The following is a 15,374-nucleotide window of genomic DNA, read 5'->3' as shown; positions in this document are numbered from 1 at the left end:
AGCAGTAAAATTTTAGAGTAAACGAGTTCAAACCCAAAATTTTCCGTATTTAGTTGAGTTGGTGTTGTTCAATCTTTAGTTTTATTGAATTTGTTTTGTGGGCAATTCTGTCCTTGTTTATTTTTCGTCTTAAGGCTAAGGTATTGTATGTCTTTCCTCAACTTATGACTTGTCGTCAGGTGTGAGAAACATTACAGGTGCAATATTTGGAGCAGGTTCTGCTTACCCTTCTTGAGGAAGCATCTGAGATCGCCGTTGTTTTTTGTTTAGGTTTTTACTTTTTTCTGTTGTGTTTTGATTACTGTTGATTGTTTTTGGCTTGGTTTTTATCCTTGTCATCTCGTTTTCAAATTATGAGTTTGAATCCTTTTGCTACCTTTCACCTTTCTTTTATGGTCTCTTCTTACTTGATTATTGCACTTATCTTGTAAATTAGCTTTACAATGCAGTCAGACATAAAAATTAGGAGATATAATTTCTAATGCGATTACTTTTCATAAAAGACACAACACACCGACTTGAACAACTTCTGATCCCCATACAGCTTTCAATGATGAGCAAAACGAAAACTAGGTTGACAAAATGTGAAACAATTCAAAAGAGAAAAACAACCACCTAAATTATACCATACAAGATGAAAAACAATTATGGCAATAACAATCACCAGATTCCAGGCTTCTGGCTTGGGCTAGGCACACAAAGAATTTGGTAGTGTTAAATTTGCATCTGGTCTAAATGGTGTAATCAGTATCATAACCAACATCAGTATTGCGGTTGTCAATACTGTTATGAAAATGATTCTTTAATTACTGTGTACATTAGGCACGAACAAGAACAGCATCTATATTTTCTAAAATTTCAGAGAGCATCAGAGACAAAGATACCAAAATCTTTCTCATTTCAAATAATTTTATTCTTCTATTCTAAAGAATTGTTTACAGAAATGGAAAAATATGTCATCATATACATAACATCTTTAACAATCTTGTATTATATATGAAGGAATGTCATAAAATTGGTTGACGATTAACTTGGATTGGTTTAGATCAAGCACAAAATACATAACAAAATATCTGGACAAAAACATTATATATTTACAAGACATCAAATAATATCATATTAATCCTGAAAGATCCTTTACACATACACCATAGGTAATGACATGTAATAATCAAAAGTAACCTGGTTTTAAAAGATACTAAAATTATCTTTGTATTTTGTCTCATCTTAAAGTATTTTTGTCACTAATAATCATGTATTTCCAGTGAAAGTAACTTTTACCTGCAGGAACAAGCCAAATATACAGGAAATATTTTACTTAAATTTCATTAAACTTATCTTATGGTAATTAACTTTGCGTTTCGTAGCATTTATATTTTATTTAAATAAAATTCTACGCTACATGCTTCTTTCAAATGAATTTTACTAAATATTTTCATTTAATATACATTTATAATTTTACCATTTTCAGAATGTCATTCATGGAATAGTAATCAAATGAATTATATGTAAAAAAACAAAAAAAATATCAAATCGAAGAAAATACTTTTATATTTAATTCTAATATATTTTATTATAATTACAAAAAATAATTATATTGTGTAAGGTTATATAACATTAGATATACTATGTTAAATTAATGACCAACTACCACCAATTAATTTATATTGCACAAATCTGAGACAATGACTGTTTTTTACATATATATATTGCACAAAAAAAAAGTTTTGATATAGAAAAATGATTGTAAATGACAAAGCAATATAAAAAATGTGTGGAATTCTACAGAATAAAACATGTACGACTATCATCATAAAATTTAAGAGATCATTGAGAACGGACAAAATGAAACTGTATTTTATTTAAGGGCCTACTACAAAGGACAAAAGCACTTTACGTGAGTAAACACATTCAAAATAACAAATTTTTACATCTGCCATTTAAGGCTGTAACTTAATTCAAATTTGTTCTTTTGATTTTTAAATAACTTAATAACAATCTTTTAAAACCTAATTATTTTCTATCAATAAAAGAGACACATTGAAATCAATTGTTAATAAATTTCAAACGCCAATTTATTGACATAAACTACTTTACTTAACAATTAAGAAATAAAAACGGTCTAACACAAGATGTCACCTATCAGAAACAATATGTCAATTTTTGGAGAGCTACATTTACTTGTTAGAAGAGAAAAAACATTCATACTTTTCAGCTGTAACAGGTGGCAGCACCTACATATTGTTTACAAGTCATTTGATTGGTTAAGTGGCACTACCACCATATTGTCTGTTGGTGTTGTAATTGGATAGGTAACTTTTCTCCAAGGGAGGTCTTGGAAGAAAACATGTAATAATTTTCTACTAATTAATTTTAAACAGATAGTTAATCTTCCATGACAAATGTTTCATTAGGACTCCAGTAGAGAGTTATAAAAATCACACAAATGTCAAACACCATATATAGGGTAAATAATTACACCTTTACTTCCAAGACACTGAGTGTTTGATTATTTAAATTAACACTTTCCCTAAGAAATTCAAAGTGTCATCAAGTTTATACATTTTTGTGTTTATATTTGTAGCTCACAAACTAACAAACTGTGATATACATAAAATAAATAACTAATTTTCAGGGTAGTGTTTTTAGACGTCTTTTATTACTTCAGGACTCCCCCTTAGTTCTTATTTTTTGCAATATCATGTGTTTTTCATAAAAGACCCGATTGTTTCAATATGCATTTATGTTTAAAAGGCTAAAAATGACTGTACAAAACTTTCAGAATTATTGTTTTTGTAACAATACCTGAAAACTTGTCAAACAAAATAATAAAAAAAATACTGATTAAACAAGTAAATGGTCTTGGAATTCAAATCAAACAAAAATCAACAATCAAATAATGTAAAACATGACTAGATATTCACAACTGAGCATTTCTGGAACGTAAAAAATGGAATGAAAAGTAGTAAAGCTAACGGAATCAATGGTATGGTTTTGTTTGAATGGCATTGAACCTGGACTAATTTGTCTATTTAGCCCTAGTTGGAATTGAGAAAAACTTTTAATACAAGAAATAACATAACAATAGAAAAATACAAAATGGTAAAATTTATAAAAGTTACATCATCTTATGTACATTTTCATGCAAAATATTTGTTCCAATTACCACAAAAAAATATCTTCTTCAGACACCATGTATTTTTACTGCATGTTGGTGCAATTAAAAAATTTGTCAATAATAACTATTTAAAATGAAGAAAACACTAAAATAAATGTGGACAAATGGCAACCAAAAAAATACTGAATCAATGTTAATGGACATATAAATTGACAGGTAAAATTATGCAAGATCGTGTATCAAACAATTAGATACCATGCAGGTGAAAATGGAAATAAAGAAATAAATAATGACAGTAATCTCAACAAAGAAAAACTAATTAACAAAATATTTTAATTAGTACACCTGGTATAAAGGTAAAACAACAAAAAAATAAATAATTGCACCTTAACTGACTAACAAAGTATCTGAACACAACCCACAGGTCTGAAAGTAAGTCAAACTGCTTTTTAACTATAAGAAATACAAAGTAAATCTTTCTCAGGGATGCCCTCGTTCATGCTATTGAACATTTTCATTGGAACCAGCAACTTTGAATTTTGATTTTCATTCAATGACGTTCTATTGTCAATTAGCATTCCTCTTTCTCTCCAGTTTTTCTTACTTTCTCTGACCATTTAATGACATCTTCATAGAATAATCATACATAATTATAATAGAAATACTGTTGTAAAAAACAACTACCAATTATAATGTTAAGGACAATAATAATGGCTTCCTTTTCTCTGCAATTATTGAGCTAATAGATAATATATCTAAAATATTATAAATTATAAACTTCCTTCTGGTGTAATACAGACAATATCACCAAGGACAATGTTTTTTTATTCAAGTACTTTTGTCATTCGGTCCATCTCCTACGCATATAACCTTTAATCAGGTCAGAGTTAATACATAAGTAAGAACTTTGTGAACTTGGGCTTTATATACTATCTTTATTGAGTTTAGAATCACATATCTCCTAGCTGGTCCATCCAGTTAGGTGATTTGAAGTATTCTGGGAGAACATCGTCCATCCTAGCTATCACTTTGTATATGGCTTTCTTCCATGATGGTTCTGTGTCTTTGTTAGCCATTACAGATTTGAAAAATTCTCTATAAGTGGCTTGTACAACCATTCTAAAGTTATCTGGAACCTGAAATATAAAGTATTCCAATTATAAATAAAAGATCTAACTTTACAAAATTCTAAAAACACTTTTCAAATTTATGAGATATAAAAAAAAATACTGAAAAAAATGGTATTGTGTCTAATGGCCCTATTATAATTTTAAAATGATTTATGCATTCTGTTTAAAACCACAAAAGTAACCTCAAAATAATAATTTCACCTGAAAAATAAAAGTTGATAATATACCTTGAAATGAACCGTGCTATCTGTCAAATTTCACGGTGATAATCCTCATACATTTTCATCAATACCTTTTCATCAGATAAAATCTTCAATTTATGGTTAAAGATTTTAAAATGTGCTTTAAAAGCATATAAGATTAAGAACATCTGCTATTCTAAATCATTGAATTCCTTCTACTTTAAAGGACAAAAGTAGCCTTCGAGACTATATATCATACTTCACCAGAAAATGTTTAATTAAACTTTTCCTTGCTCCCTGACATAGTCAAATTGATCTATACTTTAATTTTCAACCTTAAGTCTTAAGCTTTCACGAATACAACCCCTGTACTGTCAAGATCGCCTGATAACAAGCTGAAAAATGATGGAAAAACAAAAATCCTAATTCATCATTTTCTTAGAAATTCTAAGCCTTAATTACAACTTAAGATCGGCAGTTGTGATGTTAATAACATGAAAAATGACAAAGACTTTAATGAAACTAGTAGCAAAATAAAATAAGAATCAGACTTGAGTTAGCTTGTGAATGTCAATTGAAGGACAAGAGTGACACCTTACTTAAACCCATGACATATCTTAGGCTTTTCTTGTTCTACAAATCCCCCCATTTTTAACTCATTCAATTATGTCGCTGATAGTTAGCTTAAGTGTGACAGGGGATCCTTAGGGTTAAAAGATGGCCATACTTTCTACACAGTGGTTTACATATGGCAGTAATATTGGTACCTTTGATTGAGCCATTACAGTGGATTGATTTGTACCATTAGTTCCTATTCAAAGTTTTAGCTTTTCCAATATAACAATGTAATATAGCTTTCAACTTTAAAAAATATTTAAAATTTAATTCGATTAATTAAAAATGAATCAACTAAATGTGTTTTGTTTTTGTTAGATTTGACATATTATACATGAATACTAAAAATAACTAAATATAAAAATGTTTGTGATCGTGCTTGCTTTCAATGACCCTAAATTGGAGTCAGCAGGGAAGAGTTTTTGAAATTTTGAAGAAGAAAAAAATATAATTTAATGACAGTTACAAATTGATGGCTAAAGTTAATGTTAAACTTTTTCAGCACCAGGTTAGCTTTTAAAATAACAATTTGCTCTTACAAAATTTTAGAGTTTAAAGATACCACAGCAAAATTAGTGCTCCAAGTAAATGTTCGAGTTTAAAGATACCATAGCAAAACTAGCTATGTAAAAATATACTTAATTACTTATTCATAACTAATCTTACTATTACTCAAAGTTTCTTGTTGAAAATGACATGGATTAAGATGGAAGAAGAGAAATGCTGGCTCCTTGACAACTTAATACCATAGGTTCCTTGTCAAAACGTAAGGAGGATTACAGCAAATCAACTCTTACAACACAAGGAATGCAAATTTCAATTGATGTGATAGGTGGCGCTCAATAACAACTTGAATAAAGATGGGGAATCTGACAAACAAGTAATGGATGGTCAAATTACTTCTTGATAGATAAGCAAAAAAACTTAACCTTTTAAACACAAAAATAATATGTCTCACAAAAGTATTAGATAAAATGTGAAAGGCCTAGTGCAAAAGAATAAGATTTTTTAACCTCTCTTAATAGGAAACAAGAGATAATCATCTTCAGACGCTTCAGAAAGCACAAATAAATTACACTCAATCCTTTTCATGGCTTTAACGACTTTTTCTTGTAACATGCAGAATTTACTTCTTTCAGGTTATTATAAGAGAAGGACAGTCAGAATGGGAGATGATAGAACTATTATTGAAAGTCACAAAAGAAGTCAATACTCTCTGACTTTAGAAATAAGGCAAGAAGCAACTTAAGTATGATCCAACAGGTTCTAGATATGTTCATTTCATGTCAATTTCATGGGCCAACAGCTGATTATGGGAAGAGATTAAACCTTAATGTGGGTATATAGAAATGCAAGACCGAAATTAAATGTAATATAACCAAAGATGTAATCTTCATAATTATATGGGATGAATTCAGTATGGTTTCCTATATAAAGAATTGTATAGAGTTATTTAACATGGCACGTTGCACCTTAGCTATAACAATTTAAAAAGGGACGGTTTTAAAATGTCATTAATTTTAAAGAAGTGTGGCGAGTTTAAATGCATCAGTGCACATGTATAGATTTAATCGTAATATGAATGTCTCTAGAAAAGTAGCATCTTTTCTTACCAGTTTAATTCCCTATTAAAAGGCATAGAAATTATCTGATCATAAAAAGCATTTTTTATTTTGTTTGGTTATAGCAACAATTTTGTACCACAAAAACAAGATCACATTTAAGAAGGAACAAAGAAGAAAATGGCAAAAAATTCAAAGGTGGAACAAAAAAATGTCACACATGGATTTATTTCAAAGCATTTTATCATTACTGTAGATTATAAAATTTTCTTTTTTTATAACGAAGAAAAAAATGTTATCCAGATGCATAATTTTCAGGTTTTAATTTCTCTCAGACATTATATAAATCTGACTTTAAAAGGTATTCTGTTGTTAAATAATGTTAATAAGACTATAAAATAGAGTTCAAAGTTAATAATAAAAGAAAATTAAACATTGTGTTGCATAAGTCACATGAAAATAGGAGATGCTTTAAAATTGACAGTATTGTCTGATTTATACTTTATGCTTTTATACCATTAAAACTTCTACTTAATAATTTTAATGTTTTTATACCAGCAACATTCATGTACCTCCCAAACTAATCTTAGGAAACATGAAACAAAAAGCATGTGGTTCCATTGCTGACAATATACCAAAGGTCCAAATATTTTAAAGATCAGTGCACTCATTATATAATATTACTCGACTAAAGTTACATTTGTTTGTAATGGATTTTATGACTTTAAGGTTCCCAATACATTTTTTTCGAAAAAGATTAATGTAGACATTATACAAATCATTTTTGTAGGTTATTTAGTCATTTGCAATATACAATGGAATTATCAATTAAACATACACTTGTTGGAAATCTTTAATATCAATATGAGAACTTATTGTCCTGAGTAGAACATTGTTAATATATCTTTTAGATGATACAAAAGACATATGTTACATATAAGGGTAAATCTGATATGCCGAAATCAATGGAAAACTAAAGGAAAGCAACTTATAATCTTTAAATAATTGGTCATGTTACACATAATTTAAAAATGTATTGTATGGATGTAGTTTTGTGAAGAAGATCGTACTATTATTATCCATAGATTGGACTTATTCTATGTATTGACTTCTTAAAATTTGTAAAGGACCAAACTATCATCTTTAATATTATCAGCATATTAATCTGCACAGGTGTGCAGCGCTGTTTTATCTTAATACATGAATTCAAATTATTGCATTATAATTCACATTCAGAAAATGCAGTTCATCTGAACTAAGTTTTTGTCTTCTTTTTTGTAAAATTTAAGTTCTTAAGGACCTCAGTTATGCATTATAAAAGTTATAGTCAAGTATCCTTCAATCCAATAAAATTTTATTATTTGATAAAATTACTTTGTTGTATTATGACTTTTGATGATTTTTTTGGGTTAATTGTTGGGTTGCTTTTGCATCGATACAGCTCATTTTCAAAAACAAAATAAGCAATCTCAAAATTTTTCCCTGGTCAAAGTCATTGCTCATGGTGACAGACAAAAACAATTTAAACAATTTAAAAATATAAATGACTAATTTGATAAGTATATATCTAACAAAAAACTAATTTCTTTAAATTTTCAAAGTCAAAGTTTAATTAATAATTTTATATCACAAATAAAATGAGAAAATTGCAAAAAAAACATGAAATATCAAAGATCTATTAGCACTGAATGATAATAAGGTTTTCAACCTGGCAACAATGGTGATTAGAGGAGCTGATGATTTAGGTGTCAGGAGTTCTGAGTTTATTACTCTCTTGGAACATAACTAAGTGCTGCTAGTTTTTACAGATATGATTGCTCTATCTGAATCCTTTGTGATAATAACATGTATAGGAATGCTCTATGGTATCGTAGTCTTCTCCGTAATGATAACTGTGTCGAGGAATCGAGAAAAGTAGTATGCACTTCTCTATCCTACTGACTTGTCACCGAGGACAGATAAAAAAGATTGACCAACTTCATAAAAATGTGATTACACATCAACTTTCTTTTGAATTAAAAGATTTATGGTTACATATCACAACACGAAAATCTTTTTGTGCCCATTGTCTGAGAAATATCACATTTTCTCATCTAGAGTAACACCATTGTAGTCGATCATCACAGACCCTTAGGGAACTAGAAACGAGGAAAATTAATGTATCGTCAAAGAAGATGCACCCTATACAATCATCACAAATATTCTGCCGCATTTCCTCTTTCAAGTAGATTGAAAAGTAATTCCCGAAAGAACATAGATAGCGATATTAATAAACTTGAAGTAAACATACATTAGTTAATTGTATGTCTTGGCAATAATTCAGATATTGAAAAGAGTCCCATGAACAATATGAAATGTCTTCATTCGACTTTACCGACTCCAAAAGTAGGTGTCGAGGGAGTTTCCGATATCAATTATGAATGAGACATTTTATGCCATTTGAAAGAATGGCTATGCAAAGAGAACTAGAAAAAATTAATAAGAACCAAGTGAAAATACAAATTAATTGAGTTAGAATACATGGAACTCATAAACAATAAATTATAACTTGGCAGCCATTATGAGACAGATGACAGAAAAAGCAAATAATGGTTTACTTTATTACTACAACCATGTATTGTGAAAGTCCATATAAACAAGTGATAAATATCCTTTTACTACAAAAACAAGCTTTAAAACAGCTTCATGCTATGGGTATGACAGCAATTATCTAATTAATTATACATAAGGAAGAGTATTTGTTACATTTATTTTTCATTTCAGTCATCATGCAAGGCAAATAATCTGAATTTTTCTTGATGGTTGGAAATAGCAATACTCGAAAGGCTACCTTGGTGCCTTATTAGAGTACTCCACATGGAAAAAATCTTCAAATTTTACATCTTTTTATTTTGTTTTTAAAAAGTACGCACCTCTATCTGGTTATTTCTGTTGTAATGCAAATTCAAGATTCTGTATAACTCAGCATCTGTCGAAACAACAAGGTCTTCTGCATGTTTGACACCTTCAGCAATGGCTTGTCTGGCATATTTTTCCATCTGAATATAGTAAAACTCTCTGAAAAAGAAAATGTCAAATTTTGCATTAAGTATATCAAAATTTAATAAGGAACATCTCACTGCCCTTTTTCTTTATATTGTATACAAGTGTGGACACAGATGAGTGTGGATAGTATGTTTGGATGTTTGACAGTGTCTTATTATGTTCTATGTTTTTCCTATATTATTGTATATAAGCTTACCAATTATTTTTTTTATATCACCAGACACATGCATGATGTATACTGTGAATGATCCTTGATTTGTGTCATTTGTTCATGACATTTTACTTATGCTTACAGTTTCCTTATTTTTCTTTTCTAAAATTAAAATTTCCCCAATAAAGATACTCTTGGCATAAGAGGCAACGACAAGACAACAGTCATTGAAAAAGGGTTTAAACATTGGATATACTATATCGAGTCTCTAGTACATATTTTATATATTATATTATATATATATTTGCTAAGTTTATTTTGCTATTGGTGCCATAATCAATGGAAGCTCATCTATGTGAAGTCTGGCTTAATAAGCTTTTTTCCATAAATAAAAGCTATAGAGTAAGTTTAATATATATGAATAAATAATGTACTTATTAAATGCTTAAGTTGTGACCAAAGCATGTCCTGATGAAGCTAAAAGTCTTTGACAAAGAAACAATGAAGCATTTTTTCTATCAAGGATCAGAAAACATTTAATAACAGAAAATTGTGGTGAAAAGATAAGCCTCAACGATCAAGTAAAAGCTCTTAACAACCAGGATTTAGTTAAGTATTTGTTCTTTAATTACCAATATTCTGTTCTATGTTGGAAAGGAACTGACAAATACCCGACTTATTTCTGAATCAATACCCTCAAAGATATCACAGGTTAATTAAGATTTTTACCAGGTATAAAGTCAATCTTGGAGAAGATTAATTTCTCTTTCTATACTGATCCAACTAATTTTCTATGAAAAGGAATGGAGACATAATCCCTATGTCATTATCTGAATATTGTTACAACAAAATCATATTGACAAAAAGACTTAATATTATATTTCTGCTACAAGATATCAGTTTCAATCTTTGCCAATTTAATGTAAGAACTCACAAGAAATGTCAATATTTACTAATGGGATAAGAATTCATGGATTTGATTTGAAACATACCTTATTGCAATAGAAAACAATTGCAATCATATTGATATATTACTTATAATGAACAATGAACCATATGGTCAAAGTTTTTCCAAATTTTCACTTTTGTCGACCAAGTTATCAGTCTCAGTATTTAGTTTTAACAGGTTCCTTAAAACAAAATAAATAAGCTCTTTTAGAGAAGATTGAAAGATAGTAAAATGTGCTCTTAGAACTTGATTTATTTCATTTATAATAATCAGGTTAAACCATCTTCTTTCCTAGATTCTAAATTCACAAGGGAATTGAATTCAATTTCTAAGCCTTGACTAATAATTTTTAAATCAAAGTCTTTCTTAGAAATAATCTCCTATCAGAATGCAGGCATCAAATCAATATAAACAAACTTAGTTCTAACCTTAAATGGGAAGATCCTATTTAATATAAATTGTCATGATTTATTATTTTATCACCACATAATTAGATGGCACGAAGATTTTACATCCTCTTGGGCGGGGAATGGGGAAATAGAACTATCTATTAAGATCGATGGAGAAAAGAAAGCATTTAAACACCTCTTTCAATCTCTCTATAATCTAATAACAGAGTACAAATGGGGATTGCTGTTCGTGTAAAGCCGTCACAAAGTCTGACAGAAGACAGGAACACAGCGACATCAGCCCACATTATCTTTCAATAAAGATTTCTATAGCGATTAGTGAATGTCAAGCAATATGTAATTTTCTTGTTCATCAGTGGTTTTCTTAAATAACAGCTTCTTGACAATGGATAATGTATCAGATAAACGCCCAGTAATCAGAGCTATTCTCATTAGCACTTTATTAAGTACTTTGTCTTTATTTTATTCTATACCCAATAAATTGCTACCATTAAAGTAAATTATATTCGAATTGAGAATATTATCTTAATAAGAATAGAAATTTTACCATAAATGTCAAATGATTGAAAACACTTTAGACAAATATATAAATGATTATATAAATTTCATATAAAGATGGAGATTTTTTTTTTTTAATGGAAGATTACTGATACTTGTACTTTAATAGAGAATATTATTTAACTTTATTTTAGAATTATGAGTTACTTTTATTTCATTAAAGGGAGTTAATTCCATTCAGGTAATAACTGCAATTATAGATCTTCATTATAAAATCCATGTCAACTTTGCTACCAAGTAATTAATTCTTCCTACAAGTCAGATGTTATAAATATTTTCTCATGTAAAAGACGGACGAAAAAAAAGTGTTCAGAATCCTTCTTTTATCCTCATTCTATGTTTAGTTCCTGGTGTCAATTTCAACATGTATTTTGTTGGAACAAAGAAGAAAAGATATTTATATCTTAGATAGAATCAATTCTGTGCTATGCACCTGTTTAAATGTAATCAATCCGAGACTGTAATTATTATTATCATTATAAAGATGTGTTAATGTTTCTGAAAATTCGGGACTCCAAAATTAGTTTTCTTCATTCCTTATTTTAATTCCACAAATCTTTCTATGACCTTTACATTGAATGACTAACTAGCATTTAATTTGATACTCTTCACATAATTAGAAAATTAAGACATTATGTAATAAAAAAAAGAACAAAATATATTTATAATGGTGGAATATAGACATATGACAGAAGCCTAGATTTCGAAGGCAGATCTTGATGATTAAACCTTATAAAAATTCGTGTTTGTCAGTTTATGAGAAATTTTATGACGACTATCTTCTTAATGACATCAATTTACAAGCGACACACATAAATTACAAAATTGCCTGTGATGATAGGTCTGATTATCAATAAATTGTGCATAAAATTTCCTTTGCAATTTTCATCCTTCAAACTCTGTTAATTTCTTGTGAGAACGACCAATTTTCTCCTTTTGGTCCAACTATAATGATCTAATTTCTAAGTATTGCAGCCTTTTGTGAGTGACAATAATCATCATTTTTTCTCCAAGGTTTCAGAAAGTGACAGCCAAATGGTGATGGCAAAACTAAACCATTCTGTAATTGCTGATAAGATATTAAATAGAGAAAAGTAATATCCATACAGATGGCCTTTTAAGCTTATTTTAAATGTCATATTAGGGAAGTATTTACTCAATGAAGACAAAGAGAAAATCTTTCGTGTCCAATTCCCACATTCAACAGTCACAGGGTTTACTCTCATTCCTGTTTGGTGTGATATTTCCTGACAGAATCACAGATTTTTATATATGTCCCTGTGAGAATTCTTATTAATCAGAACAAATGCAACAAAAAATTCTCTGCTAAAGATGGGAAAATGTCAAAAAATTTGATTGCTTAAAAAGTATTCTGTACAATACTATCATGTTTTTAGATCAAACCGCAACAATTTTGATATTTCTTTTGACCTAACTTTGAATGTCAACATAGTTTTCAATAAGCCAGATGTGTTTATTGTCTTTATTTATCATTTCTGGCTATTTACCTATCCTCTCCCTGTCACAGTGTCATATGCAACATATTTCACTGCATAAACTAGAAACAATGTAAACTTGTGTCAGAAGAAAACTTTGTTTATATAATAAACAATGAATTTTTCACCAGATTGAGTCAAACAATGTCTCATATATTATCCTTTCATAAAACTAGACCAGTCAAGTCAAGTCTGTGAAATTCTTGTGGAAAGATGTAAATATTTTTCATTATTTTATAATTTATAATTTTTTCACAACTGTCCAAGACTATGTGGGTTTTTTTCCTGTTCAAATAAGACATTGAATTGAAGAAGAAATACTCAGTTTAATATTAGAGGTCACAAGGGTCAAGAATTCTAAATTGCATCTGAAACTTATTTTATTTTCAGATTTACAAAACCATATTTCAATGATTGATATTTTTAAATGTTACATTCTATTTTAATATATAACACTTAAGATGTTAGATAAAAGTCTTTTTGACTTTCTGTTAAGGAATAGTACCCCACTATGAAAAAATTTAGGTATTCTGCCAACTTTCATATGCGCCAGTTTCTTCTATCTTCCTTTAAATATCTTTCTTAAAAATTATTTATTTCCGTCCTTTTTTCAATCAGGAAATGATAAATTGAGATGCTTTATTTTCCCAGTTTAAGAAATCAAGATAGTTATCTTACTATATAAACTTAAATATCATGCCAAAGTTATTTTCTAGGAAATAATGTTAATTTTAGTGATTTCTTTAAAATGGTTCAAATATTAAATCTTTTGTGGGTGGTTTATGTTTCTGTGAAAATAAAGAGTGAATACTTATGAAATCGGAAAAGTGTTTCTTCCTTGAGAGGTCTTGCAGAGTTGAATCACTTGAGAAAGGAAGTACCTCTCAAATAGATTAAAATGTTACTTATAAACACTTATTGAAACAAAAAGAAATAGATATTGATGTGTACTTCTGACATATTGTTGATTTTGCAATTTTTTTTGCAATACATTTATAAAATTGAAACAAAGGGTTTTATTTATGTCCTATCTACTACTATTCATTGTAAATTTATGAATTATATCGCTTAAAATTTAATTGTCAAATGTGCATCTGGTGCTATAAAATTGGTATTGTTTATATTGAATAAAATATTCTGGAAAAAAATGGTTTTAAAGTTTTAATCCTTGGTTAATAATTCTATTTTTCTTGAAATTCTCCTATGCATAACCACTTATTATTAAGTGGGATCTAAATTCAAAACTTTTTTATACTAATTGTTGCAGTGGTTAAAATTATTCAAAAGGAAAAGGTTATTGTTATAAATTTTTAACTATATGGAGCTCTACTATTAAAGAAATTAACAGACTCTTCTTTTCATCTTGACATTTGATCTTTTTCCCTTTATTTTTCGCCTGCAATAACTTACTTCATGGTCTAATAGATTTCTGATCACTTCTATAGAAAAGCATATCATGTTGATGAGAAATCCCAAGACAGACATAAGATTGTCATAAAATAATTAAACCCCTTCACCAAGGCACCTAATTCTAAAAATGAATTGTAAAAATTAATCACCAAATGGCTTAGAAATGGCCATTTCTTTTCCTTTTTTCAGCAAATTCTATATAAACTGCTAGTTCACAACAGGAAGCGATATGAAAAGCTATTATGAAATAAAGAAATGTATTGCCTAATGTTCTAGCTATTGTGTCTTGGAATACATAATTCAATAATGAAATTTAAAAATTTGTTTGAAGTGAATATTTCAAAGACAATAAAGTGAAAATATTGATGAGAATACAGCTAGAAACAGAAATGAACAAATATCATTAAGAACGAACGGGTGTTCCCTTAACACCTATCAATTCTTATCAATTTTGTCATAATTAATAGTTTCTTGAAATATATTTGCCAAAAAAATATCGTATTCTAAGAGTACAAAATCAACAGTTCCATGGCAGCTTGGAACTTATTAGAATTGGAAAATTGGAATAAAACGACTAAATTTTTTGTAATGACCAAGACTAAAGAATAAAATGGCAGATAAAAAGTAAATACATGTAGCAGTAAATATTTATTATGAAAAGACTTCTTAAAAATTCTCTATGAAGACAAATTGGTAAGAGTGCCACAAGCCTCTATTTATATATCATTGTTTGTATAATCTTGTATGG

The 15,374-nt window shown here is 28.7% G+C and overlaps 1 protein-coding gene across 3 annotated transcripts in view; it reads right to left on the bottom strand.

Annotated features, from left to right (window-relative positions):
• Nucleotides 1-931: 931 nt before the first annotated feature.
• LOC134711721 (prospero homeobox protein 1-like) overlaps nucleotides 932-15,374 on the bottom strand; it is a 30,624-nt gene continuing 16,181 nt past the window's right edge. For 2 of the 3 annotated variants that reach the window (XM_063572539.1, XM_063572538.1), the window contains exons 4-5: nucleotides 9,520-9,664; nucleotides 932-4,254 (exon numbers count right to left, since the gene is read on the bottom strand). In XM_063572539.1, the coding sequence (XP_063428609.1) occupies nucleotides 4,069-4,254; nucleotides 9,520-9,664 (331 nt within the window). In that variant the 3' untranslated portion in view covers nucleotides 932-4,068. The remainder of the gene's footprint in view (nucleotides 4,255-9,519; nucleotides 9,665-15,374) is intronic. The other variant, XM_063572537.1, reaches the window with a different exon arrangement.

This window comes from Mytilus trossulus, chromosome 3, assembly GCF_036588685.1.
Source record: "Mytilus trossulus isolate FHL-02 chromosome 3, PNRI_Mtr1.1.1.hap1, whole genome shotgun sequence".
In the NCBI taxonomy this organism is placed as follows: Eukaryota; Metazoa; Mollusca; class Bivalvia; order Mytilida; family Mytilidae; genus Mytilus; species Mytilus trossulus.
Note: the sequence above shows the minus strand (reverse complement) of the source record. Positions and strands in the feature narration are given on the sequence as shown.